This window comes from Sorex fumeus, unplaced genomic scaffold (genome assembly GCF_029834395.1).
Source record: "Sorex fumeus unplaced genomic scaffold, SorFum_2.1 ptg000128l, whole genome shotgun sequence".
Classification (NCBI taxonomy): domain Eukaryota; kingdom Metazoa; phylum Chordata; class Mammalia; order Eulipotyphla; family Soricidae; genus Sorex; species Sorex fumeus.
The window spans coordinates 49,008,524-49,032,748 of NW_026606185.1; the positions used below are offsets into that span (position 1 = coordinate 49,008,524).

The 24,225-nt window shown below is 49.2% G+C and overlaps 1 protein-coding gene across 2 annotated transcripts in view; it reads right to left on the reverse strand.

Moving 5' to 3' along the window:
- LOXHD1 (lipoxygenase homology PLAT domains 1) overlaps nt 1–24,225 on the reverse strand; it is a 155,169-nt gene that overhangs the window by 77,369 nt on the left and 53,575 nt on the right. For both annotated transcript variants that reach the window (XM_056138463.1, XM_056138462.1), the window contains exons 10-17: nt 23,948–24,108; nt 22,827–22,913; nt 22,103–22,238; nt 11,377–11,531; nt 9,890–10,050; nt 5,924–6,000; nt 4,642–4,838; nt 2,329–2,521 (exon numbers count right to left, since the gene is read on the reverse strand). In XM_056138463.1, the coding sequence (XP_055994438.1) occupies nt 2,329–2,521; nt 4,642–4,838; nt 5,924–6,000; nt 9,890–10,050; nt 11,377–11,531; nt 22,103–22,238; nt 22,827–22,913; nt 23,948–24,108 (1,167 nt within the window). The remainder of the gene's footprint in view (nt 1–2,328; nt 2,522–4,641; nt 4,839–5,923; nt 6,001–9,889; nt 10,051–11,376; nt 11,532–22,102; nt 22,239–22,826; nt 22,914–23,947; nt 24,109–24,225) is intronic.

A 24,225-nucleotide genomic window follows, 5' to 3' on the forward strand; every position in this document is an offset into this window, starting at 1 on the left:
ATGATGACACAGCTGGAGGTTGACCATCTAAGGTTCTAGTCACCTTTCACAAGTCTAGGAGCCCCCAACATACGTGTGTCCTTCTCACACCTTGACCATAGACTGCTGGCCTCTGAATTTGTGAGAAAATGAATGTTTCTTGTTTCAGTCACTTGGTCTGTGGTATTTGTTATGGTAGCCTTTCTAGACTACAAATAAGTGTAGAGGGGTCTAAAAACCATACACAGGGAAAATTAGGCTATTATTTACTCCTAAAAAATCAAAAAGGTACACACAAAAATGAAATGCATTCATATACAATAGGTGAATAACATTTCATCAACGATGAATAAAAGTCATGATATAAAAATTACAAATTGGTACAATCTTACTGAAAGCTGGAAAGAAGAGAAGTGTGCATGTAAGCATGCATTAAAAGTTTAATCAGGGGGACCAGAGAGATAGTACTTGCCAGTGGTCAACCTAGGTCTAATCCTCAGCATGCCATACTGTCCCCCAAGCACTGTCAGGAGTGATTCCTAAGCACAGAGCCAGTAGTAAGCCCTTAGCACTGTTAGGTGTGGCCTCCTCCCTTCCCTCCGCCCCCCAAAATTAAATTGACCCTAAGTCTGGACTGGAGAGAGATTTCAATAATCTGAGCACAGTCTCTGCATGCAAGAAACTTGGGTTCAATCTGTGGCACTGCATAATCCCCTGAGCATCACTGAGAGCAACCCCCAAGCAGAGTTAGGAGTAGCCCCCAGGCTCTGCCAGGTGTGGCCCAGAAATGGAACAAAACATATTAAAACCTATTCCATATTAAAAAGTCAGTAATTAGTGTCTGTCACTGAAATATTAAGAAATTCATAAGTGCAATACTAAAAATATAGAGATAAATTCCAGAGGAATTAAAAGTGCTAAAACGACAACGCTCAAGAATTGCAAAGGTCTTCATCTCTGATGAAGAGGTGTGGGCAGGGAAGGAAGTAGGTCAGGGAACTACTGCTTTTTCATCAGTATCTCAGAATCTAGTACTTGTCTTACTCTGATGTGAATCAAGTATTAATTCATAAAATACAGAGGGACACGGAGTTGATTCTTGTACTAATAACCAAGTCCATAACCAAGAATGTATATGGGACATAGATGTTCATGAAGTTACAGGTTAGGTGGGGAGAGAAAATACACAGGAGAAAAGGTGTCCCGGAAGAGAAAGAGGTGAGGTGGGCCTGGTGCCCATGGAGTGAGCCTTGGCAGATACTTTTAGGGTCTGTGCAGAAGTGCAAGGAAAGAAAATAAGATTCTCTATGACCCATATGGTTCCCAGTGCCCTGCTGACCCTCTAGACCAGCATTTCTCCACTAGGAGCCACATGGCTCTCTGTGGGCTCCCAGATAGTCCAAGGAGGCCAGAGGTGAAGATGGTATAAATGGGGGACCAACCAGCAGGATGGGAGTTACAAGGTTGGAAGGGGTCATGGTCAAGTCAAGGTTGAGAAATGCTCTAGGGGACCGTGGGCTTCTCTGAGCCTTTTCAGAAGTAATGGTTCTCCCACTGCATGACCCTGAACCTCACCTTCACCTCAAGTTGCTGCCACATTGGCCCAGAAGGTCCTGTAGCCCACACCATGGCTATCCCCTTTACATGCTCCTTTAGTGGCCTCCTTCTCATGGGTGTTAGGTAAGCTACTTGCTGTCAGTCTTGCCAGTGGATGTGAACCCACCAGGACAGGAGTGGGGTTTGATTTGTTCAGGGTACCCCTACAGAGCCCTGGGAAATGCTGGCACAGTGAAGGGGTCAGAATACACTCAAGGAAGAGCCAACTCCTTGCTCCCCTCTGATCATTATTTCCAGACAGACATTGCTATATATCAAAAGTCCCCTTGAACACAAGGCTAAAACAATACAGTTCTTTTCTTTTGTTTGGGGGCCACACCCAGATGTGGTCAGGGCTTACTCCTGGCTCTGTGCTCAGGGATCTCTTCTTGGGTCACTCAAGGAACCATATGTGGTGCCTGGAATCAAACCCAGGTTTGGTCACATGAAAAGCATGTGCCCTACCCACTCTGTTTTCTCTCCAGTCCCCTACTGTACATTATTCATGAACATTATCTGCTGCCTTTATCCCAGAAAAAAGATTCACTGGAGTGTCTCCAACTATAAAACAGAATATTCTTCACTCAAAACACCATTGTATCAGAGGCAACTGGAAGTCCCTCTAATCTCCCCACTCGCACCCCTTGACTGGGAGACCCATGGACCCCAGCATCCCTCACCCCCACAGCTCTGTCCCACAGTGAAGGGAGGAGGGGGATGCAATACTCATGTCCCATCACCTCCGCCACGTACGTTTCTGGATCTCCACAACTTCGCTGGGATATAGTTCCACTTCCAGGCGCCCATCAGCCTGGTTCTTGTCCAGCCAGCGGTTGGCAGGGAAAGTGTACTGTTTGCCTTGGCGGGGCACGCGGATCTGGACGCTGCCCAGGAACCAGCCAGCATGCATTCCCGCGCTGTCGTGCCCGATAATTAGCCGGTTGATCTGGAAGGTAGCCCAGGGTTGTGGGTTATCACGGAGCCGGGGCAGAGAAACCGCCACACCTCCAGCCCTCCTGCCCCAAATAGGTACAAAGGGAGAGCATCTGTACTGCTGCCTGTGAGCACCCACGGCGGGGAAGAGTAACGACGGGACACTGTCTTATACTTGGTATGACCAGAAGTGTCTGAAGGTGAGGACTGGCGCTTACTCAAGGCTGAGTGCTCAAGCAGGGATGGGTCAGGCCATGACAGTTTTTCCAGCGATTCTGATGTGCATATGCATATCAGGGATACACTGCTAATGCCAATAACACTCCCTTTCGGATCTCCTCTGTGATGGATGAGGAAACGGATGCAAATGGAGGTGAAATAACTGACACACAGGCAAGAGGGAATGTGGGGGCGATCAACAACTGGGGCCTCAACCCTCGGCATCTGGATCCCATGGTTTATTAGGGGAAGGGGGATTTCAAAAGCTCAAGAAGGTCCAAAACACCAGGCCTGTCCCCCAAGACATCTCACCTAAAAGCTTGCTGTGACTCTAAGTCCCTAGTAAAGGGAATGGGATTTCTCTCTACCATATTGAATTCAGCTTAACATGTAAACAGGTTTTGATAGAAAAGAAATTTTTTAACTCATTAAAGGTACTAATGACAGGCATGAGCTCCCCAACAAAGAGAGGAAGGCTCAAGAAATAGGGGAGGGTTCCCAGATGGGACAGGCTGGTGGAGAAGGGGGGTTTCTGTCCACTTCCACAGGCTCCTCCTTGTGAGGGGCAGGTGGTCACATGAAGTGTAGCTCAGACATTCCAAGGAAGGGTTCCAATATTGATATAAGAAATTCAGACCCTGCTCCTTAGAACACGTGCAGCAGGGTCCCATGGAAGTGTGACCAAGGGAGACGCCCGGGTGCCCTCAGTGACCAGAGTCTCTCGGCTGTGAGCTGGGTGTGTGCCCTGAAAAAACAAGGCCCTGGGGCCTCAGCCCCCTGATTCACACCAGCATTTGGGACTCAGAAGTTGTTTCTGGCCTCTGCTCAGCTCTTCCCTCTTGTTTCTGTCCCCTTCAATGTACCATAACTCAGGTACATTGGCCCTCGCTAGGTAGGTAAAAGAAGTATGAGGATACAGTCACTGATAGCCCATATCCCTGTCCCCAAAGATACTAGAAGCTTAACCAACTGTTCACCTCCTTGCAACTGCTGCACAGTGGGGCACTGTTTACCTGCAAAAACAGTGTGTGGTGTGTGTGAATGTGTGTGAGTGTGTGTACGCATATAAACCTGTGAGCTGTGGGGCACTGAAGAGTGTGTGTGAGAGTGTATATGTGAGTGTCTAAGTGTGAATGTGTGTGCAAGAGCATGACTATATATGAACAAGTGTGATGAGTGTTGTGAAAGTGAATGTGTGAGTTTGTGTGTGTGAGTGTGAATGCATATGTGTGTAAATGAGCATGTAACCCATGAATATGTGAGTGGGTATGTGTGTGAATGAGTGTGTGGATGTGTGTGAGCGTATGTGTTTGTGGAGTGGTGTATGTGAGTGGTGGATATACATGCATGTGAATATGTACGTATATAAATGTGTGTGAGTATATGTGGGTATATGAATGTGTATGAATGTGTGTGAGTGTATGTATGTGAGTATGCGTGAGTGTATGAGTGTGTGAGAGAGCCATTTGTGGGTGTATGTGTATGTGAGTACGTGTGAGCCATATGTAGGTGCACATATGTGTATGGGTATGTGGATGTATTATGTGAGCATGTGTATGAGTGTGTATAAGTGTATGTGAGCCTTATGTGGGTATACGTGTGTATGAGTGTATCTGTGAGTGTGTGTATGTGAGCCGTGTGTGTATGTGAGTGTGCATGTGTGAACCACGTGTGTGTGTACATGTGTGTGAGTATATGTCTGTGACTGCATGTAGGTGAGCTGTGCATGGGTGTATGTGTGTGTGATTGTGTGTGTGAGTGTATATATGTGAACCATGAGTGGGTGTACGTGTGTGAGTGTGTGTATATGAGCCATCTATGGGTGTACGTGTGTGTGAGTGTGTGTGTGTGAGCCCTGTGTGGTGTACACAGGGTAAAGGGTGAAAGGGGACATGCCGTCAGGAAAAGGCTTACGTTTCCAATGTTGAGCGTCTCCAGAGTGAACTCATCCACGCGGCCCCGTTCAAAGTAGTCTTTCAGGTTATTGTCCGAGACCAGAAGGACTTGCTTGATGGTGTCAGACTTGTCCCCATAGAGTTTGATGTAGACTCTGGAGTCCGTGCTGGCCCCAGACACATCCCCTGTCTTCAGGCTGATGTGGTAGCGGAAGTCTGGGGGTCCCAGGAAGGAGGCAGAAGGGAGGAGAGGGGGTTAGTGCAGAGTGAGTGGACAGAGAGCAGGTTCACGGGGGTCCCCCACCAACTCTGGAGAGACATTTCCTTGAAATTTTGTCTGCTACTACTGACAAACTCAGGCACGTTGAAACAGCAGCAGCAAGAAAAGCTCTAAGGCCTCCAGGAAAATACTTAGCACTTGGAAACAAAGTCTTTAGGAGGGTTCTGGAAGGAGTGGGGGTATGGAGAGGAAGAGGGGGCTCCCAGGGGAGATAGGCTGGCACTTGAGCCAGGGTGCTAGGTGCACTGAACCTTACACTCAGAGAAGTGTAAAGCGAGACCCCTTGAGTTCTACATACTGTCAGTGAACGACACATCCATCGAAGGGGAGAAATTAAATAGCCCCGATGTCCTCACGACAGCCTCCCCTGGACCTGCCGTCCTCAGGAGCCCCAGATGGAGGATGCACCAGCACTGCCAGTTCCTGTTCCTGCCCTTGTTCCCTGTGGGCAGGGCCCGGCACCATAGCCCCATCGGCCTGACCTCCAGGTCCTCCTCCCCTTGGTCGGTGAGATGGTTCTGAGAGCTGAAGAGCACTGTAGGCAGGAGTCCCAGTCTCACCCCCAGAACCACATGGTTCCCCAACCCATCCGCTGTGTAGAGAGTATCCCTGAGGATATAAGCAGGTGTGACAACTCCTCTCCCCAAGGAAAATGAAAATGAAAAGTAAAGCACAGGGGGGCTGGAGCAATAGCACAGTGGGTAGGGCATTTGCCTTGCACGCAGCCGACCTAGGTTCGATTCCCAGCATCCCATATGGTCCCCCGAGAACCGCCAGGAGTAATTCCTGAGTGCATGAACCAGGAGTAACTCCTGTGCGTCGCCAGGTGTGACCAAAAAAGCAAAAAAAAAAAGTAACCAGATGATAAAGAACAGGTCCAACTAATAAAGACTGGTCCTATCATTTAAAAAAAAAAAGAAAAAAGAAAAGAAAAGTAAAGCACAAATGGCTGCTCTCCGTCATGGAGGGGAGTGCCATCACCAGGGTCACCCACCAGCTCGGGCTCACCAGGACAACTTACTCTTCAGCGTCGCGTTGCTGTCACTGGGCAGCAGTTCTCGGACCAATTGTCCATCATCTTTATCCTTGTCCAACCACCTGGTGGACAAACGAGGTGGGTCAGTGCTGCAGGTGGGTCCAGACCACAAGGGATACCTGAGTTCTGAGGTCAGTGGAGGGAATGGACTTAACAGTGCTCAGAAACAAGGGGTTCCCCATCCCCGACCGGGGAGGGAGTGTGGTCCTAAAAAGTGGGTCTTGGGCTGAGATTAGAGGGAGGACAAGGAGTCAACTTGCATTCTGAAGGCAACAGGGGCTGGGATGAGGAGAAGAGCACGGGCCAGGAGGGTGGGAGTGAAGGGGGAACGCTGGGCAGTGAGGCTGGAGAGATGATGTCCTGGTGTAGTCCTGGCAATTATGGGAAAAATCCCATTTTCAAAGCCAGGCCCATGCGTGGCAGCATTACCATGGGAGACAGCATCTCTTCTCCCGAGAGCCCTCCATGGGGGTGACCCATGCTGGGGCTCTGACTAAGACAACAGAGTCAGAGAGTATCATGTTAAGTGAAAGGAGTCACACAGAGAGGGACAGACATAGAAGGACTGCACTCATTTGTGGAATATAAAGTAACAGAATGGGAGACTAACACCCAAAGATAGTAGAGATAAGAGCCAGGAAGATAACTCCATGGCTTGGAAGCCGGCCTCACATGTTTGGGGAAAAGGCAGCTGAGATAGAGAAGGGGACCACCAAGCAAATGATGCTTGAAGGGCTCACACGGGATGGGAGATGCAGGCCGAAATTAGGCTATGGACCGAACATGGTGGCCACTTAGTACCCGTATTGCAAACCGTAACATCCTAAAGGAGAGAGTGAAAAGAAATGTGCCTGCCACAGAGGCAGTGGGGGGATGGTGGGGGTGGCAGGAGGGATACTGGAACATTGGTGGTGGAGAATGGGCACTGGTGGAGGGATGGGACTTGATCGTTGTATGACTGAAATGCAATCACAAAAGTTTGTAAGTCTGTAACTGTATCTCATGGTGATTCATTAAAAAATTGTTTTAAAAATACAATAGACTCAGCTCTCAGAGAACCTGCCATTCAGGGAGGCCAACAGAGGGACAAGGAAGCCCTGGAGGCCGCGGCCAGGACAGGGGTGAAACACACAGAAGCACAACAGGAAGTCAGAGAAAGGAGAAAGGCTCTTGGTTAAGGGGCTCGGCTTAGAGTCTCCATGGAGGAATCCAACAGGTGGAATGGGGCTCTCTGCTTGGTACCATGAGGGTCTGAGAGCCGAGACCCAGCTCTCTCGGGGCACCTGAGAAAGGCACTAGGCCAGCTCATGTGGAAAATACCTTTCCCACCGCACACAGGGCCACAGCCTGAGCCATCAGACCCCGCTGCAGTCTGCTGGCCTGCAGGACGCCCATAGTCCAGGCTGATGCACAGGGTCGACGCCCTCACTGCACTCTGGGGCAATCCCCACCCAAGGTCAGGGCCTCTTGGCACAAGGCTCTTTCCCCTCTTTGTCTATGCTGCCTGTTTTTGCAGCTCAGACGCAGGCAGTTCCGGGGCCTCAGGACCCACCCAAGGAAGACAAGGCACCTGTCCAACCCAGCCCTCTTGCATGGAGCTCAGCATCCGTGAGCACAGTGCTCATCTCCTACCCCTGCAGCAATACCCTGCTCTAGGAGATCCCCGCTCCCAATCTCAAGGCCAGCATTCCCTCGAATCCTGCTTCATCCGGCTGCTGGTAGACACTGCAATGCTAGGAGGAAGGTAAGGTGTCATAATTCCCATGGGTCTTGGTGCTGTGAATCCAGGCCACCAAGAAATGTTTGCTAGAAATGCAAGCGTGCTTCATGGGACTGATGAGGAAAGCTCTCTGGGGGCTATTGGCTAGAGCCCCCCAAATCAACACCTAGGGGTCTCCCTCTTTTGTCTTTTCTCTTGAGGCCACACCGTTCACAGCCACAGCCATGGAATCTTCCTGGGAGAAGCTGGGCTGCATATGGGCCATGTGTTCATGAGGGCAGGGAGGGTGGCCCACAGCCCTGGGTGTTTGGGAGCCCCATCTGTCTCCCCACATTCCTTCCACCTCTCGCCTATGCCGGGCTGCCCAGCAGGGAGAGGAAGTCCCAGCTTGTCACTTCCGTTTCTACCTAAATAGTGGTCGGGTATTAATAGACATTTCCAAATATAGTCATTTCCTTTCAGCTTCAAACACCTCGGCCCAGTTTGAGAGTGAGATTGTAGCTAAATGGGTAAGGCAGTCTGCTGTGCTTCTGTTACTGTGTGTCTGGGGTTCCAGGAATGTGCAAGTACACACAGACATGTACATACATGCACACACTCACACAGGCGCATATGTGCACGCACGCACGCACGCGCGCACACACAGACACACACAAACACACACACACGCACATACACATTCAGACACTGAGCTAAAATCTAACCACTTTCCGATTCTGGCAAAGAAACTGGTAAATAAACCTGGTTCATCCTCCTCCCTGGGGAAAAATAGCTCTGGCGGGGAGGGGCGGGGAGCAGCTTAGATCTTCCTCCTAAATATCTACTCCTCAGTGTATCTTCCTTTGTGGTGAATACTAACACTAATCCTATTCATCACCTTCCACCCACCTCCTTAGCATTTCCTCTTTAGCATGTCCTGTCTTCAAGGTCTTCCCAGTCTGGAAACTGAGTGTTGAAAGTAGGTAAAAGTGTATACCGAATAACCTCTCAGTATCTTTACTGCAAACCACAATGCCCAAAAAGGAGAAGAAAAGTGCCTGCCATAGAGGCAGGTAGGGGGTGGGGGTGGGAGGGAAACTGGGGACATTGGTGGTGGGAGATGTACACTGATGAAGGGATGGGTGTTGGAACATTATATGACTGAACCCCCGTGATGAACAACTTTGTAACTGTATATCTCAGTGCAATTCGATTTTTAAAATAATTAAAACAAACAAACAAATAAGCAAAACAAAACACAAAGTCCAAGGTAGCAAGTGAAAAGCAGCCTTAGGAAGATTAAAGTCACATTCGCAGGTTGGGGATGTGGCTCAAAGGGGTTGAGCATAGAACTAGCATGTATGGAACCCTGAGTTCAATCCCAACACTGCATGTTGGAAACTGTGTGTCCCAAGAACTGCTGCTGGCCCAAAGCACTGAACTATTGGCTATGGCTGTGCATTCCTAGGAGTGACCCCTGTCCCCACTGAGCTCCATTGGGAACAATCTCTATAAAAATAATGCATTCCAGGGCTAGAGGGATAGAACAGGGGGTAAGGCGCTTGCCTTGCATGTGACCCAGGTTCAAGCTCCCCGTGTCCCATAAGTCCCTGGAGCCCACCAGGAGCAATTAATTCCTGAGAGGAGAGTCAGCAGTGAGACCCAAGCACCAAGAAGTGTGGCCCAATTTCTCAAAAAAAAATGATTTTCTTTAAAATGTGTGAAACCTTAGGATTTCGAGGTGGGAGGGCTGTGGGATGGGGGTGAGGGCTAGGCACCCCTTCTGCACTATTATCAGAATTTCTTATGTCTTTAGCAGCCTGGAGTTCTTCCCAAGTGCAACCCCGTTTTCCCTTCTCCTTCACTGTAGGACGCATGCTGGAAAGCAAAGATCGGAGAAGTTAAGAGGTTTGCCCAGAGTCACACAGCGGGGCCGGTGGCTAGACTCCTTCTTCCAACTCCATCAGCCCCAGGAGCATCAGAGGCTCCACCTCCATTCTCACCTTTTCAGGGTGGGTCTGGTTCAGTCACTACAGATTCTGAGGGCACCATGGGGAGCTTCCCCACCCCTCATAAGCACAGCCCAGTGCAACCCCCAAACCAACCAATATAAACAAAAACAAAACGGCGCCACACCACCGTTTTGGATGCACACGGGGTAGTTAGACTCTGGGTAGGTGGGGCTGGCACTGCAGCAGATGCGGAGTGGTGGGACAGAGAGCGGGGCCCACTCGCTGCCCTCCGGGCTGTACCTGAGACACGGGAATTCCACGTTGTCGCTCTCGGCCTGGCCCTCCTCCCTCACCAGCACACGCTCCAGGAACCAGCCACTGCCCGCGCCTTTGCCGTCGTGACGGATGCGCACGCGCCGCACCTTCCGCATGGTCACCGCCTCGATGGTGAACTCGTCGGCCTTGGGGTGGGGGTGGGGGTCGGATATGAGGCGTCATTGGAACACTGGGACCCCCTCCAGGAATTCCCCTTCCCCACACAGCAAGGCCCAGAAATTGGAAACACTGAACAGGAAGGCTTGGGGGACCAGGAGGCACCCCCTCCCCTAGGCCCCCTGGAATGGATTTCCAAGTCAAGCCCCCTTCCCCAGATGACGGCTATAAATTTTGACTAAGACAGGGATGCCATGTGCCCTGTGATCTCTTCCCAAAAGTCAGCACCCTGCTCCCCTGCGCCCAGGAAGGAGAGCAGTTTCAGCTGACGCCACTTCCCAACAGTTATTCTAAATTCACTCCTAGCTCCTATTCCCGGACCCTTTTCACAGGGGAATGAAAAGAGTATTTGGGGGGTCTTAGCTCAGTTTTGCCACGTGGAAATAGCCAAAAAGCCCCCAAATGCCTCAAATCCACCTGTACATACCCAGGTGCCTCTGGGTCAGGACCACCAGGTGCAGGGCATGGGGGTGAGGTCAAAAGAGGCAGAGGGAGCAGGAGAAGGGAGTGAAAGTTGGAAGTGGGGCAGAAAGCAGAAATCCCGGTGTCTGGGTACAGTACGCCCTTGCCCCCAGCCGAGTCTGCCCACAACCCCCAAACAGTTGCTGTCCTCTAGGGCCCCCAGACCTGCTGGACTAAAGAAGCATAGCTCAGCCTTGTCCAAGGCTCGCCGTGTTGGGAGGAAGAATACACAGGGGTCTACCTGGAACCCCTCACACTGCCACCAAGTCTCTTTCCTGAGAGCTCCCCAGGGGCTGTGGGTCAGGCAGCACCCATATCGCCTCCAGGGAGGCAGCCTGCCCCTGAGTTAGAACCCCATAAAAGAAGGCAGCTGGTAGGACAGGGCAAATAACCCCATGTCTGTCTGTTCTTCCTGTGACCCCATTTGATGGAGGGGGCAAAGCGAGGGGACTCTCGCATGTGAGAAGCAGAACTCTGATCTCTAACCCATAATGTTTAGTTTCTGTCAACTAGGAGAGGAAGAAGACGCCCAGTGGTCATGCCTCATGTGGTCAGGCCAGCAGTGCCGCCTTCCCTGGCCTGGAAAACCTGACCCACACCTGGGCCCTAGAATCCTCCTTGGGAAGAAAAGGGGTGATGCCTCCTCCCCAGCTGTCCCCTCGAGGGACCTCTTCTTGGAGCTTAGGGGCCCTCCTGCCCAATTGTCCCACCCTTCTTCCCCAGACTGAATGTGTCTGAAGGCAGAAGCCCAGGACCGACCATAGCTCCACCGTCAGAGCAAGGGAGCGGAGGGAGGGGCATAGCATACCAGCAAGGGGTCGGGGGCAACTTACATTGCCCTTTTCAAATAGATCGGTGTTATTCCGGCAGTTGTAGAGCAGACGCTCCCCCGTGTCCCCCACATCACCGTACAGGCAGAGATAGACGTTGGCATCAGTTCCAGCACCTTCGAGTTCTCCCGTGCACACAGTCACACGGTACCGGGCCACTGGTAGGCAAAGAGAGGGACTGTGCTGTCTGGAAGCTCCCCAACCCTGGCCCTGCTGCCCTTCCCCCAACCTTGGGCTCCACTGCCTCCTCAACCCCAGCTTCATCTGTGCTGACTTGTTCCTTCCCACTATCTGAATCTCACTATAGCCCTCATGCAGCCAGTTCTGCCCCCAGATAGACAGAGCTGCCCAGGCCTGGCCGGTCTTCATAATCCCCTTCAGAACCACCAAGTGGCATGTTTAGATGCTCCTTCAAGAACCGCTGATGTACCTGGCAATGCTGGGACCACTTGCCTAATTCATTCTGGCACCTGAGGCCATGCAACTCTGCCTCTGGTTGTTCTCCAATTTGCGTCGTGTCCTATCATATCCCATCGTATCCTCCCCTCCCCTCCCCTCCCCTCCCCTGCCCTCCCCTGCCCTTCCGTTCCTTTCCCTTCCTTTCCCTCGCCTCCCCTTCCATTCCCTTTGCTACACCCTGCATCACTAAGGGCTTAGTCCCTGGCTCTTGGTGAGCTTAGGAGACCATATGTGACACCAGGAATCAAACCTAGACCAGTTGCATGCAAGATAAGCACCCTAACTATCTTACTTTCTTTCCAACCCCAAGGTTCCTTTTCCTTGTGACCCAGAGCCTCCCCTGGTCTTCAGAACTCTCCAGTGATAAGACCACACCAGGAGGAGAAGCAGAAAGGAAGCCACAGCAGTCAGCCACTGTGGGACATGTCGTCACTTCTTCCCAGGTTGCAGATGTCCCCCCCAAAAAAATCAGGACCTGCCTACATGCCTGCACACCACAGCCTCATTTCATACTTCAAGAACTCATTCATTCATTCATTCATTTCCTCCACATTTGTTAACTGAAGTCCAGTAGGTGCTACACAGCAGTGTCAGAGCAAGGATTCAGCTGCAGACATCTACTACCTGCTAAAGCTGGCACCAGGAGAAATCTGAGCTGCAGGTCACCAACAGATTAGTAGCAGAAACATTTCTCATGATACCCGTAATCAAGGCCACAGAATGGAGTCATGTGTGTTAAATGCAAGGCCACAGAATGGAGTCAGGTGTGTTGGATGTCAGGAGAGAGATGGCAGGGTGAAGATGATTTAGAGATGCAGAAAAAAACTGGCTGCAAAGAGGCAATGTTTGGATTCAAATATTAGTGACAGGAGCTGGCCATAGGAAGCTCGGAGAGAAGAATGTGTGCCAGTGCAATGGTCCAGCCTTACATGGAGAGGGGAAGGCAGGAGGGCAGGGGGAGGGGCAGGGCTGGAGCAGGGGCAGGTGCCCAGGGATGGGGAAGAGCAGCAGGTATTTTAGGAATAGAGAGAAGGTCAATATGGCTGGAGTGCAGAAAGTGGGAAAGGATGAGGCCTCATCTTACCAATAAGTTTAAGAAAACAGGTGGAAACTACATGTGCTAAGAAACTAGTAAATAGTTTCAAATAAATGAAAGGTGATTTAAATGAATGGAAAAGCATCCCAGTTCATGGGTTAGAAGACCCAAAATAGGTCACAATAGCTCCTGACCAATTTTTAAAATTTTTTTTATTAATGCACCTGATTTAAAGTTGTTCATAGTAGGATTCATGAATATGTGGGGCGGAAGTGATAGCACAGCAGTAGGGCATTTGCCTTGCGCACAGCCAACCTGGCCGATCCAGGTTCAATTCCTCCACCCCCTCAGAGACCCGGCAAGCTACCGAGAGTATCTCGCCTGCACAGCAAAGCCTGGCAAGGGTGACGTATTCAATATGCCAAACACAGTAACAAGTGTCACAATGGAGATGTTACTGAGCCCGCTTGAGCAATTAGATGAACAATGGGAGGACAGTGACAGTGACAGTTGTTCCACCACCAATTCCAGCAATCAGTTTACAGATTAAATGAATTCTGTCAGAATTCTAAAATTCACATGGAATTTACAGGAGACCAGAATAGCTAAAGCCATCATGAAAAAAAAGTAATAAAGAAGAATTAGTGTTGATGGCACCTTCATACTTCCAGATACCCCAAAATTGCTGCTGTGCCTTTGGCCAGACCCCAAAAACTTGGGGCAAAGTTGACCAAGAAAGTAAACAGCCAAAAGTTAGGTATGTGGGAAACACACCCACAAACCACCTCCAGCTCAGCTATATAATTGGAGGGGAGGCATGGCCTCTCTGGTTTATGGTTGAACTGCTTAATGGCCATGATCCCAGAGACTCAGGAACAAATCTCGAAACCCAATGGCTTTTGTAAGGAATGCGTCCAGACCACGCAGTAGATTACTGTCACCAGGCCACCCCAGGGGGAAAGGATGTTGTTCCTCTGCCTGCTTCCCCCTGGCGGCTCGGTGGCCATCATCCTCCAGAGGCCATTGGACAGTCAGGTTTGGGCCCACAGTGACGAGACATGAGGGGCCTCACAGGATAGGGGTGGTGCCAGTCCTGTCCTCCCTATCCCAATGAGACCCCAAGTCATTGCCCACGAACGGCCTTTCTGGCTCCGGATCAAGCTGCTTAATGGCCATGATCTCAGAGACTGAGGAGCAAATCTCAGAACCCAGCAGGTTTTGGCAGAAATCCCTCCAGATTTAAGTGCTAAAATTTCGGAATTTAAAAATTGAGTGGCCACTACTGTAGCCACGTGACATCATATGTTATTCATAACCAGCAATAGAAAACAAATTGTCTACGGTTGCCTTTTCAGCAGATCTGAGTGTTGGCGTAAAGTCTCAAATAAGGGTCTGGTGTCAAAAAATTGAATGTGATCAAAGTAAAGAGTAATGTGGAAATCATCTGCCCCACAGGTAGGGGGAGGATGTGGAATGGGGGTATACTGGGGTCGTTGGGGGTGGAGAATGGGCACTGGTGAAGGTACGGGTGTTTCATTGTATGACCAAGACTTAGACCCGAAAGATTTGTAACTGCTCTCATGGTGATTCAATAAATAAAAGTATAAAAAATGAAAAAAAAGTAAGGTGGGGTTCATGCACAATTCAATCAGCTAATCAGTGGCTGAATAAATGGCAGTACTCCTACATAAAAAAAAGAACTAGTGTTGACAAAAATGCAGAGAAATCAGAACTCTCACACATTGCTATGTAGATGCAAAATGGTACAGCTGTTTTGAAAAACAATTAGTTCTGGAACCAAAGTGAGCAGGGCACTTACCTTCCCTGAGTTTGATCCCCAGCATCCCCCAGTTCCTCCAGAAGTGATCCCTGAGCACAGAGCCAGGAGTAAGAACTGAGTACTGCCAGTGTGACACCATCCCCTCCATAAAAAGAAAAGAAAACAATCCATTCCTCCAAAACTTAACCAGAGTTACCATATAGGCAGCAGTTCCACTCATAGATATATTTGGTCAAGAAAATGTAAAATAGATCTCCACACAAAACTTTGTACATGAATGTTCAAATGACCATCATCAAAATAAACAAAATAGTAACCCCAGTGATTAGCAATAGTCAAATGTGGCAGTGACATACCAAGAAATATTATTCATCAAAAAGAAAAAAAATGATCCCTGCTACCAGCAGACGGACCTTGAAAACACCATGAAAAGTGAAAGAAACTAGACACAAGAGGTCACATGTGATTCCAGTTATATAAAAAAATGGTCCAAACAGGCAAATTTGTAGAAATAAAAGCAGAGCATAGCTTGTCAGGACTAGAAAGTGAGACCAGGGAATGAGTGTATGCTTAAGAACGTAAGGTAGGTCTGAGCAATTAAAACTGACTGTGATGCCAAATTTTATGAGTATATTAAATGCCATAGAATCATATACTTGAGACTGTATTAAAAGTGAATTGTATATTCAGGCCAGAGTGATCGTACAGTGGGTAGGGTGTTTGCATTGTATGCAGCTGACCTCAGTTTGATCCCTGGCATGCCATATGGTACCTAAGCACCACCAGGAGTGATCTCTGAGTGCAGAACCAGGAGTAAACCCTGAGTACCACCAGATGTGACAGAAAAACAAAACAAAAAAATTAACAAAAAGTTTTTTAAAAAAGGAATTGCATAGAACTGGTCTACAAAACTGAAGCTATGGATGGGAGGATTCCCTGAGTCAATGGTGGAGAGAAGCAGATTCTCTGGTGGAACTGTGGTGTTGGAATGTCAAATGTATAAAACACTATCATGAATGTATTGCTCAATCTCAGTGCTTCAAAGAAAAACTATTATGTCTAAAATTAGTCACATTACTCTTAGATGACCTAAGATGAAGATTAAAGTATGGGGTAAGGGAATGGAGCAATAGTACAGTGAGGAGGATTGCTTGCCTTTCACACAGCTGACCTGGGTTCCATCCCTGGCACCCCATATTGTCCCCCAAGCCTGCCAGGAATGATCCCTAAATGTAGAGCCAGGAGTAATTGCTAAGCATTGCCAGGTATGACCCCCCCCCCCCACACACACACCAAACAGAAAGTCTATGGGGAAATAGATAATTCACCAGGAAGTTTAGCTCAACAGCGATAGCACGGGCTGGAGCGATAGCACAGCGGTAGGGCGTTCGCCTTACAAGCGGCCAACATGGCCAACCTGAGTTCGATTCCTCCGCCCCTCTCGGAGAGCCCGGCAAGCTACCGAGAGTATCTCGCCCTCATGGCAGAGCCTGGCAAGCTCCCCGTGATGTATTCGATATGCCAGACACAGTAACAACAAAGTCTCCAATGGAGACGTTACTGGGCCCGCTCGAGCAAATCGACGATCAACGGGAGGGCCTTTACCTTTACCATAAAGAAAAAGATATATCAATTTTTATTGCCTGTGTAGAGACACCTGAAAATTAAATTTGTACATGAAACATGTGGACCCTACTACAAAGCAGTAATAATTAAAACAGCATGGTACTGGAACAAAGGCAGAACTGCAGACCAATGGAATAGGGTTGAATACACTGACATCTCCCCTCAATCATATGATCATCTAATCTTTGATAAAGGTGCAAGAAATGTGAAGTGGAGTAAGGAAAGCCTCTTTAACAAATTGTGCTGGCATCACTGGATGGCTACATGCAAAAAAAAAAAATGGGCTCAGAACTCTGCCTAACACCATGTACAAAAGTAAGATCAAAATGGATTAAAGACCTTAACATCAGACCAGAAACCATAAGGTACATTGAAGACAAAGTTGGCAAAACCCTCCATGACATTGAAGCTAATAGTATTTTCAAAGATGTCACGCCACTGGCTGAGCAAGTGAAAACAGAGATAGATAAATGGGACTATCTTAAACTAAGAAGCTACTGCACCTCAAAAGAAACAGTGACCAAGATACAAAGACAGTCTACAGAATGGGAAAGGATATTCACCCAATACACATCTAACAAGGGGTTGATATCAAGGATATACAAAGTAGTGGTTGAACTCCACAAGAAGAAAACATCCAACCCCATCAAAAAATAGGGCAATGAAATGAACAGAAACTTTCTTAAAGAAGAAATCAGAATGGCAAAAAAGCACATGAGAAAATGCTCTGCATCATTAATCATCAGGGAGATGCAGATCAAAACCACAATGAGATTCCATCTCACACCTCAGAGACTGGCCCACATTCAAAAGAACAAAAGCAACCGATGCTGGCATGGATGTGGCGAGAAAGGGACACTCCTTCACTGTTGGTGGGAATTACGACTGGTTCAACCCTTTTGGAAAACAGTATGGACGATTCTCAAAAAATTAGAAATTGAGCTCCCATTTGACCCAGCAATACCACTCCTGGGAATATATCCCAGAGAGGCAAAAATGTATAGTCGAAGTGACATCTGCACTTGTTTGTTCATTGCAGCACTCTTTACAATAGCCAGAAACTGGAAGAAACCTGAGTGCCCAAGAACAGATGACTGGTTAAAGAAACTTTGGTACATCTACACAATGGAGTACTATGTAGCTGTTAGAAAAGATGCAGTCATGAAATTTACATACAAGTGGTACAACATGGAAAGTATCATGCTAAGCAAAATGAGTCAGAAAGAGAGGGATAGACATAGAAAGATTGCATTCATCTGGGGAATATAAAGTAACAAAATATGAAATTAATACCCAAGAATAGCTTTGATCAGCACCAGGAGGATTACTCCATGGCTTAGAGGCCAGCCGGGCATTCTAGGGGAAAGGGCAGCTCAGATAGAGAAGGGAGCACCAAATAAAGTGTGTTTGGAGGATCCTCCCAGGAGGGGAGATGCATATTGAAAGTAGACTATGGACTGAACATGTTTGCCACTCAATGCCTCTTTTGCAGACCACAGCACCCGGGGGAGAGAGAGAACAGAAGGGAATGCCCTGCCACAGAGGCAGGGTAGGATGGGGGGTGGGTGGGAGGGATATTATCCATGGTTGTGGAAAATGGGCATTGATGGAAGGATGGGTATTTGATCATTGTATACTCGAAACCCAAGCACAAAAAATTGTAAATCTAAAAAAAAAATAATGAATGTGATCAAAATAGAGAGAACGTTAAGTGGAAATCATCTGCCTCACAGGCATGGGGTGGGGTGGGGTGGGGGGCGTATATTGGGCTTCTTGGTGGTGGAAAATATGTACTGGTGAAGGGACGAGTGTTTGATCATTGTATGACTGAGAATTAAACTTGAAAGTTTTGTAACTGTTCTCACGGTGATTCAACAAATAAATTTTAAAAAATAAAAAATAAACATGTGGACCCATCTAGTAGAATGCAGCAAAGTCTTAGTTAGAAGACTGACCACTGTGCCCAGTTGCCTTGAGTGGAGTGGACAGAGGCAGACCCAGAACCAGGATGGAACATCTCCATATCCCACCATCTCCTTACCCAGAGTGATAGTGTCTGACATTCAACCCCTGACTTCTTCAAATGGTTCTAAAACTGCAAAACTAAATGCTTCCGATAGTTGGAAGGTTTGGGACCTTTTGCTTTGCTCTAAAGAACAGGCATGATGCTGAGGTGTGTGCTCTATGGGACAGAGTGTGTGAGCAAAAGAATGAGAAGCATTCACTTACATGAAATGAGAGAGCCCAGAGGCAGAGCGAGTCCCCCAATTTGTCCCTGCAGCATAGGGCACCTCCACAAACATCCGTGCTGCTTTTCAAGCTGAAACTATTTAGGCAATTCCCAGAGCAAACTCACAAGAGGATTCAGAAATCCCTTCACTTAAAAGGAGCTCTGCCTCCTTTGTTTAGACTCAAAGGTTTTTGGATTGGAAGTTCCTGGGATCCTAATCCTCTCCAGGGGCCCAGCCTACAGCACCAGTTACCAAGTTCCAACCTCCTTCTTGGCCAGGAGTCTGTGGACAATTAACAATAATTCTATTGTCAACCTTCAGCAGTGAAAGACTTTAAACAGATGGGTAAGTACCAGAACCTCTTGTACTTTAATTTACAAATTACAGCTCAGCCTGATTAACAAGAAGCTACGATTTCCAGCACTTGAGTCCAACGGTCTCCTGCCCACTCAACAGTGGCATGTAATCACTTCTGCTGGGCACGCAGTGGAGAACGTGGATTTCACTGATTTTACTCCTCCATGGAGCTCCCAAGGGGAAAACAAGGTAGAAACAAATTGTGGCCCAATGGGTGTTTTGTCAGGGTCACTCCTTCTATGTTACTCATGCAATCACCCCCAAAACCTCTTGACTGTCAGACTTTGCACTAATTGCTTGGTTGGTTAGCAATTCTTTTAAGTTAAGAAGGAGCACACTTCCAAATTTAGAGAACCGAGTTTATATTTGGTCTCTACTCATTTCTCAGCAAATCTACCATACTCCGTTTTGGGGATTTTCAAAAAGTCCTAAATACTATTGACTATTTTCTGACACCCATAGGGATACAGGGGTGGTCTTGGGAATGGGACAGTGTGTCACCAAGAAGCACTCCAAGGCAAAAATGAAGATCTGAGTTCCTGGGGAGGTGAGTGAGGGCATGGGTACATTCCAAGCACAGAGGAAATTTGTGAGCGCTAGAAAGAACAGCTGGGAGGAAAAGATCCAAGTTGCTTTGGGCTCCAGGGTATAGTCAACGACCCCCCAGGAAGCATCAAAATGTCTTGTTGCCAGCACAGACTGTCTCTGACTCAATGCTGCACCCTAGATTTTGTTTTTATCAAAGTGGTTCTATAAAGCATCAAGACAAAAAAAAATTCAACAACTCAGATAGCTCACACTTGGGCTCTGCTTTAAAGTTGCAAGCTTGCCATCAATACTCTTCATCTCACCAGTTGGATTCCTACCCAGAGAATAGCACCCCGCAAAAGCCACTTCATTTGCAAAGGCTGCCATCCACTTCCTGGGCAGGGAGACGCCTAACTCTGATTGTCTCATTGTATGTTCTCCAAGACTTGCCCCTTCCAACTTCAAAATCTTCCTAAGTTTGTCTCTCTTCCTCAATCTATCTAGTTCGTGCTCAGGACCTTTTCCTCTTCCCATATGACTTCTTAGAGATTCAACACTAACACCCCTACCCCCCACCCCACCCCTGCCACTACCCTTAAGAGTGCCACACCTGGCACATCAGGAGAAACATGGAGAGGAAAAAGGAGGGAGGGATTCAAGTTTAAGGGTGTATGTGTGGCAACAGGTGCAGAGAGGAGAAGCTGGGCAGAGGTAGAAGTATGGTTTCAAGGCAGGAACAACTTCCTGGAGTCATCCCCGATCCCAAGTGAGATGCCAGGAGTGTGTGGTTCAAAGGTAGGAAGGGAGAGAGGGCCCTGAAAGACAGTCAAGACCTGGCAAGAAGAGGGCTGAGTCTGCACAGAGCCTTGAAAAGACAGGACAAGACTCTGAGGTTTTGTTGGCATAAGAATTCCTCTGGGGGGGCCAGAGTGATAGCACAGCAGGTAGGGCATTTGCCTTGCACGCGGCTGACCAGGATTCGATCCCCAGCGTCCCATATGGTCCCCTGAGCACTGCCAGGAGTAATTCCTGAGTGCAAAGCCAGGAGTAAACCCTGAGCATTTGCTGATTGTGACCCAAAAAGGGGGAAAAAAAAAAGAATTCCTCTGGGAGCTGGAGAAACAGGACAGAGGTAAAGGCACTTGCCTTGCCTATAACCAGCCCTGACTCAATCCTCATGCACTGGGTGGTCCCTGAGTATTGGGGGGCTCCCCTGAGCACTGCTGCTTGGACTGGGGTCATCCCTGGCACTGCAGGGCCTAAGCAGCACCACAGCCTCAGGTCCTAGCATTGACCCACCAGGTAGGGTGGCTGAGAATCACCTGAAGGGACTCACACCACTTGGGGATGCCCCCAGCCCCAAATAAATTCAAAATGAAAATGAAAATTGGTGAGGAAAAGGCAATGGGGTCCCCTGATGTCCCTGTCTGTAGGCTCCACTCTGGCACACAAAGCGGGCAGGTCTCATTCGAGCTGGGGCAGCTCTGGTTTGGTAAAGGGAGCAACACTCCAGGGAAAGTCCCAAGTGGGGAGGAAGCAAGTGCTTCGGAGCAGATCTGCAGATAGGCCTTTGTGCCGAGCATGACGAGGCAGCGCACAGCCACTGAGCTGGGAGGGGCAGCCTTGCTCAGGGCCTCACTGACTAACTAACCGTGGGATGAGGCCAGGACTTTCCTCCCTCCCTTCTCTGAGCACAAATACCCTGGAATAGCCTAGATCCTTCTGTGAAGGAGAGATCCCTCCAGAAGGCAAATCATGTGGCTGCCAAGCCAGAGCTGTCAGACCCACAGACTGAGTGATACCCCTCGGTACTGGCTGTCCCAGGTTCCTGCATATCTGCAGATCTGACTCTGTGCAAACTTTCCGCCAGGGTACAGCAGAGCTTCTACTGGATGAGCAAGTGCCTGAGGACTTTCACTGCCCAAGTATTCAGAAGGGCTCTTGGAAAGCTACGGGTGACATGGTTTCCTGGCTTTGCTTAACTTTGGGTCATTTCATAATATCACTTTCCTAATTTGAAAAAAAAAAAGAAAAGGAGCTACCCAGAGGATGAGCAATGGGTTCATTATCCCCAGTGCCAGTTGTGATCAATCATTACTGTCCACGTGGAGGCCTAGACAGAGGTCTCTGGGGCTCATTTTCAGATCAAGGGATGGAAAGCTGGAATCACTCAGTCACTTCTCCTGAGGGAATAGGGTGGGCAGGGCCATGTTTGTTTGCCAGCTCTCTGCTGTGATAACCTAAAGGCAAAGGGATCTTTTGGTGCCGCTCACATATGGGGCTGAGTGAAAGCTGAGTCCCCGGCCTTAAACAGAAGTAGGGGGTCCCTCTATGAGCAGCCAAGGGGGCTATACAAACCTACCTTCAAGACTTTGGAAAGATTCTAGAAGGTTCCAGGAGGTTCTGGAGAGCTACTGCCCAGTGTGGATTCTTCACGCTCCCTCATGGCCCAAAGACCCATTAATCACTCCCCTCAAACATTCTCCCCAGATCCTGCATCATGTCTTAGAGAGGGCACCTGTCCTGAAGGAGACCATCAACATTCAAGTCTAGCTCAGCATTGGAACTTTTCGAGCCACCTGGTCCTCTGAAGGGCCTCATGATGCCCCACAAGCAAACCCTATCAGCTCACCAGTCAGCACCTCCCCTGGTGCACCAAGTCAAGGTTCCGCTGGCTCCCCCAGGAAGGAGACCTAGTGAGTGAGCACTTACTGCCCATAATTCTCCGCGCCGAGGGGCCCTCTGCCGTCATTTCCCGCACAATCTCATTGTCGTCTTCGTTGGCGTCCAGCCAGCGGTTGCAGTTGAAGTTATACTTGTCTTTGGTCAATGTGTTCATTAGGGTCATCTGGAATGGAGGGCAGGGGTGAGCAAGGGGCTGCCCCACAGACAGTCCCGCATTCCCTGGGGTCCCAGTCCTGCTAGCTCAGGGAGGTCAAAGTCACCTGCATGGAGGAACCATGCCATGTGGCTGGCGAGTGTTACTTTCATACTCGTGACCTTGCTGCCCCAGAGACCCCCACTCGCCGAGCAGACCAGTAATGGGAAGAAGACACAGTTTCTGAACTCCTGAGCATTGTCCTTTGGGGAAGGGTGCACCCAGTGGTGCTCGGGGCTTACTCCTGGCTCTGTGCTCAGGGTTGACACCTGGTGGTGCTTCGGAGGGGGCTCTATGAGGTGCTGGGCCTAACCCTGGGTCTGCCGTGTGCAAAGCAAGTGCTTTATGTGATGTACTACCTTTCCGGCCCTTGAGCATCTTCTTAGCCTAAATCAAAGTCATCTCCGTATCTCATCAAGTCCTGTGCCCTGACATGTTCCCCTCCATCTTCCCTGGAACCCTTCCCCTATCCCTTCCTGGGCACAAAGGCCGCGTAGGCCCCAGGATCATGAGAAACAGCCCTCTGTTCCTCCCGCCCCCTGAGATGCCCTGGCTCACCCTTTCTAAATGCCATCCAGAGCCAGGGCTCCTTCTGTCATGCCATGCCCGGATCTTATAAAACCTGCCCAGGTTGGGTAGCTCCATCTAGGGTGAAAAGCACAGGGTATGAGTGGGCAGGGTTAAGGAAAACGGGCTTGTCCTCAGAGCTGACCCCTATCCAGGCATCCCCTCCATCCCCACTCCCAACCCAGCTTCCGGCCCTCTCTTTACCAGCAAGCCCAGACCCGCTGGCAGCTCTACTCGAACACTTTGTCCTCAAATGCCCCTCAGAGCCTGTGGCAGGGGAGGGTGCGGCAGCCCTGAGCTAGGATTCCATCCAGGCTGATGGCACTGAACAAAAATAACTGACCCACAGTCGGATCCAGACTAAAGAGAATCTTCTAAGCAAAAAAACAGGGGGAAAAAAGGGTCCAGTAACAAAATCCATATGGCTGCACCTCCGCCATGCACAGTCCCAGCCCCAGGCCTCTGCTGGGCACTGAAACACACAAAAAAGATCAATCTGGCCGCCATGCCCTTTCCCTGGGGGCCACAGTCTAGCCGGGAAGACAAACACAGAAAGAGCAGTGAACCGAGTGGGAGAATAGAACACCAATGGGGGCTCTGAGGAGAGGAAAGAAAATTACAAATCATCCTCGCCAAAAGGTCAGAGCAGCACTTCTGTTGGCCAAATAAGCCTTGCTCTAGCTATGTACATACTGGGAAGCCAATGCTGAAGGTCTTTCAAAGTTTTCTAAAATGTATATTTTGCCTTCAGGACAATTCTCACGCTCCAGTTTTGCCCAGAGTGGGTCAGTGGCTATGAACTCTCCCCGGGGTCTCTGCTCTACATTCTCTCCCTTCCAAATGGCTAGGATGCCTCACCCCATTCTGTCATTGCATCGGTTGATTGGGTTTGGGGCCAGCTGATTGCAACCAGATCTAAACTGCGCCCCGTTCAGTCCACGGCCTGCCCATCAGATCCGGCACTTCCTTCATGCAGAAGCCGAGTTTCCATGGGACCTTGTGATCTTCCACAGTGATTCAAATTTGACTAGGCAACCCAGAGTCCCACGAGAAATGCCACCCCACCCCATCCCCCCCTTCTCCCTCTTCCACCCGTCACCCTCCTTGCCTACCCGAAACTTCTCTATGACGCCTGGTTTGAACCACTTATTGTTGGGGTTTAGGAGGATCTCATCCGTCCGCCCCTTCTGCCCATAAATCTGGATGAAGATAGGAGTGTTGGTGCCAGCTTTCTTCAGATCTGTCGTCCAGACCCACAGGGACCAAGGGAATTCTGCAGAGACAGATAGGCTGCACCAGGACTGCTCCAGGACAGAAAGAGAGTTTCCAAAGAAGATGGGGAGCAAAGACAGAGTACTCAGGACAAAAGAGCAAGTCACATTGAGGGGTG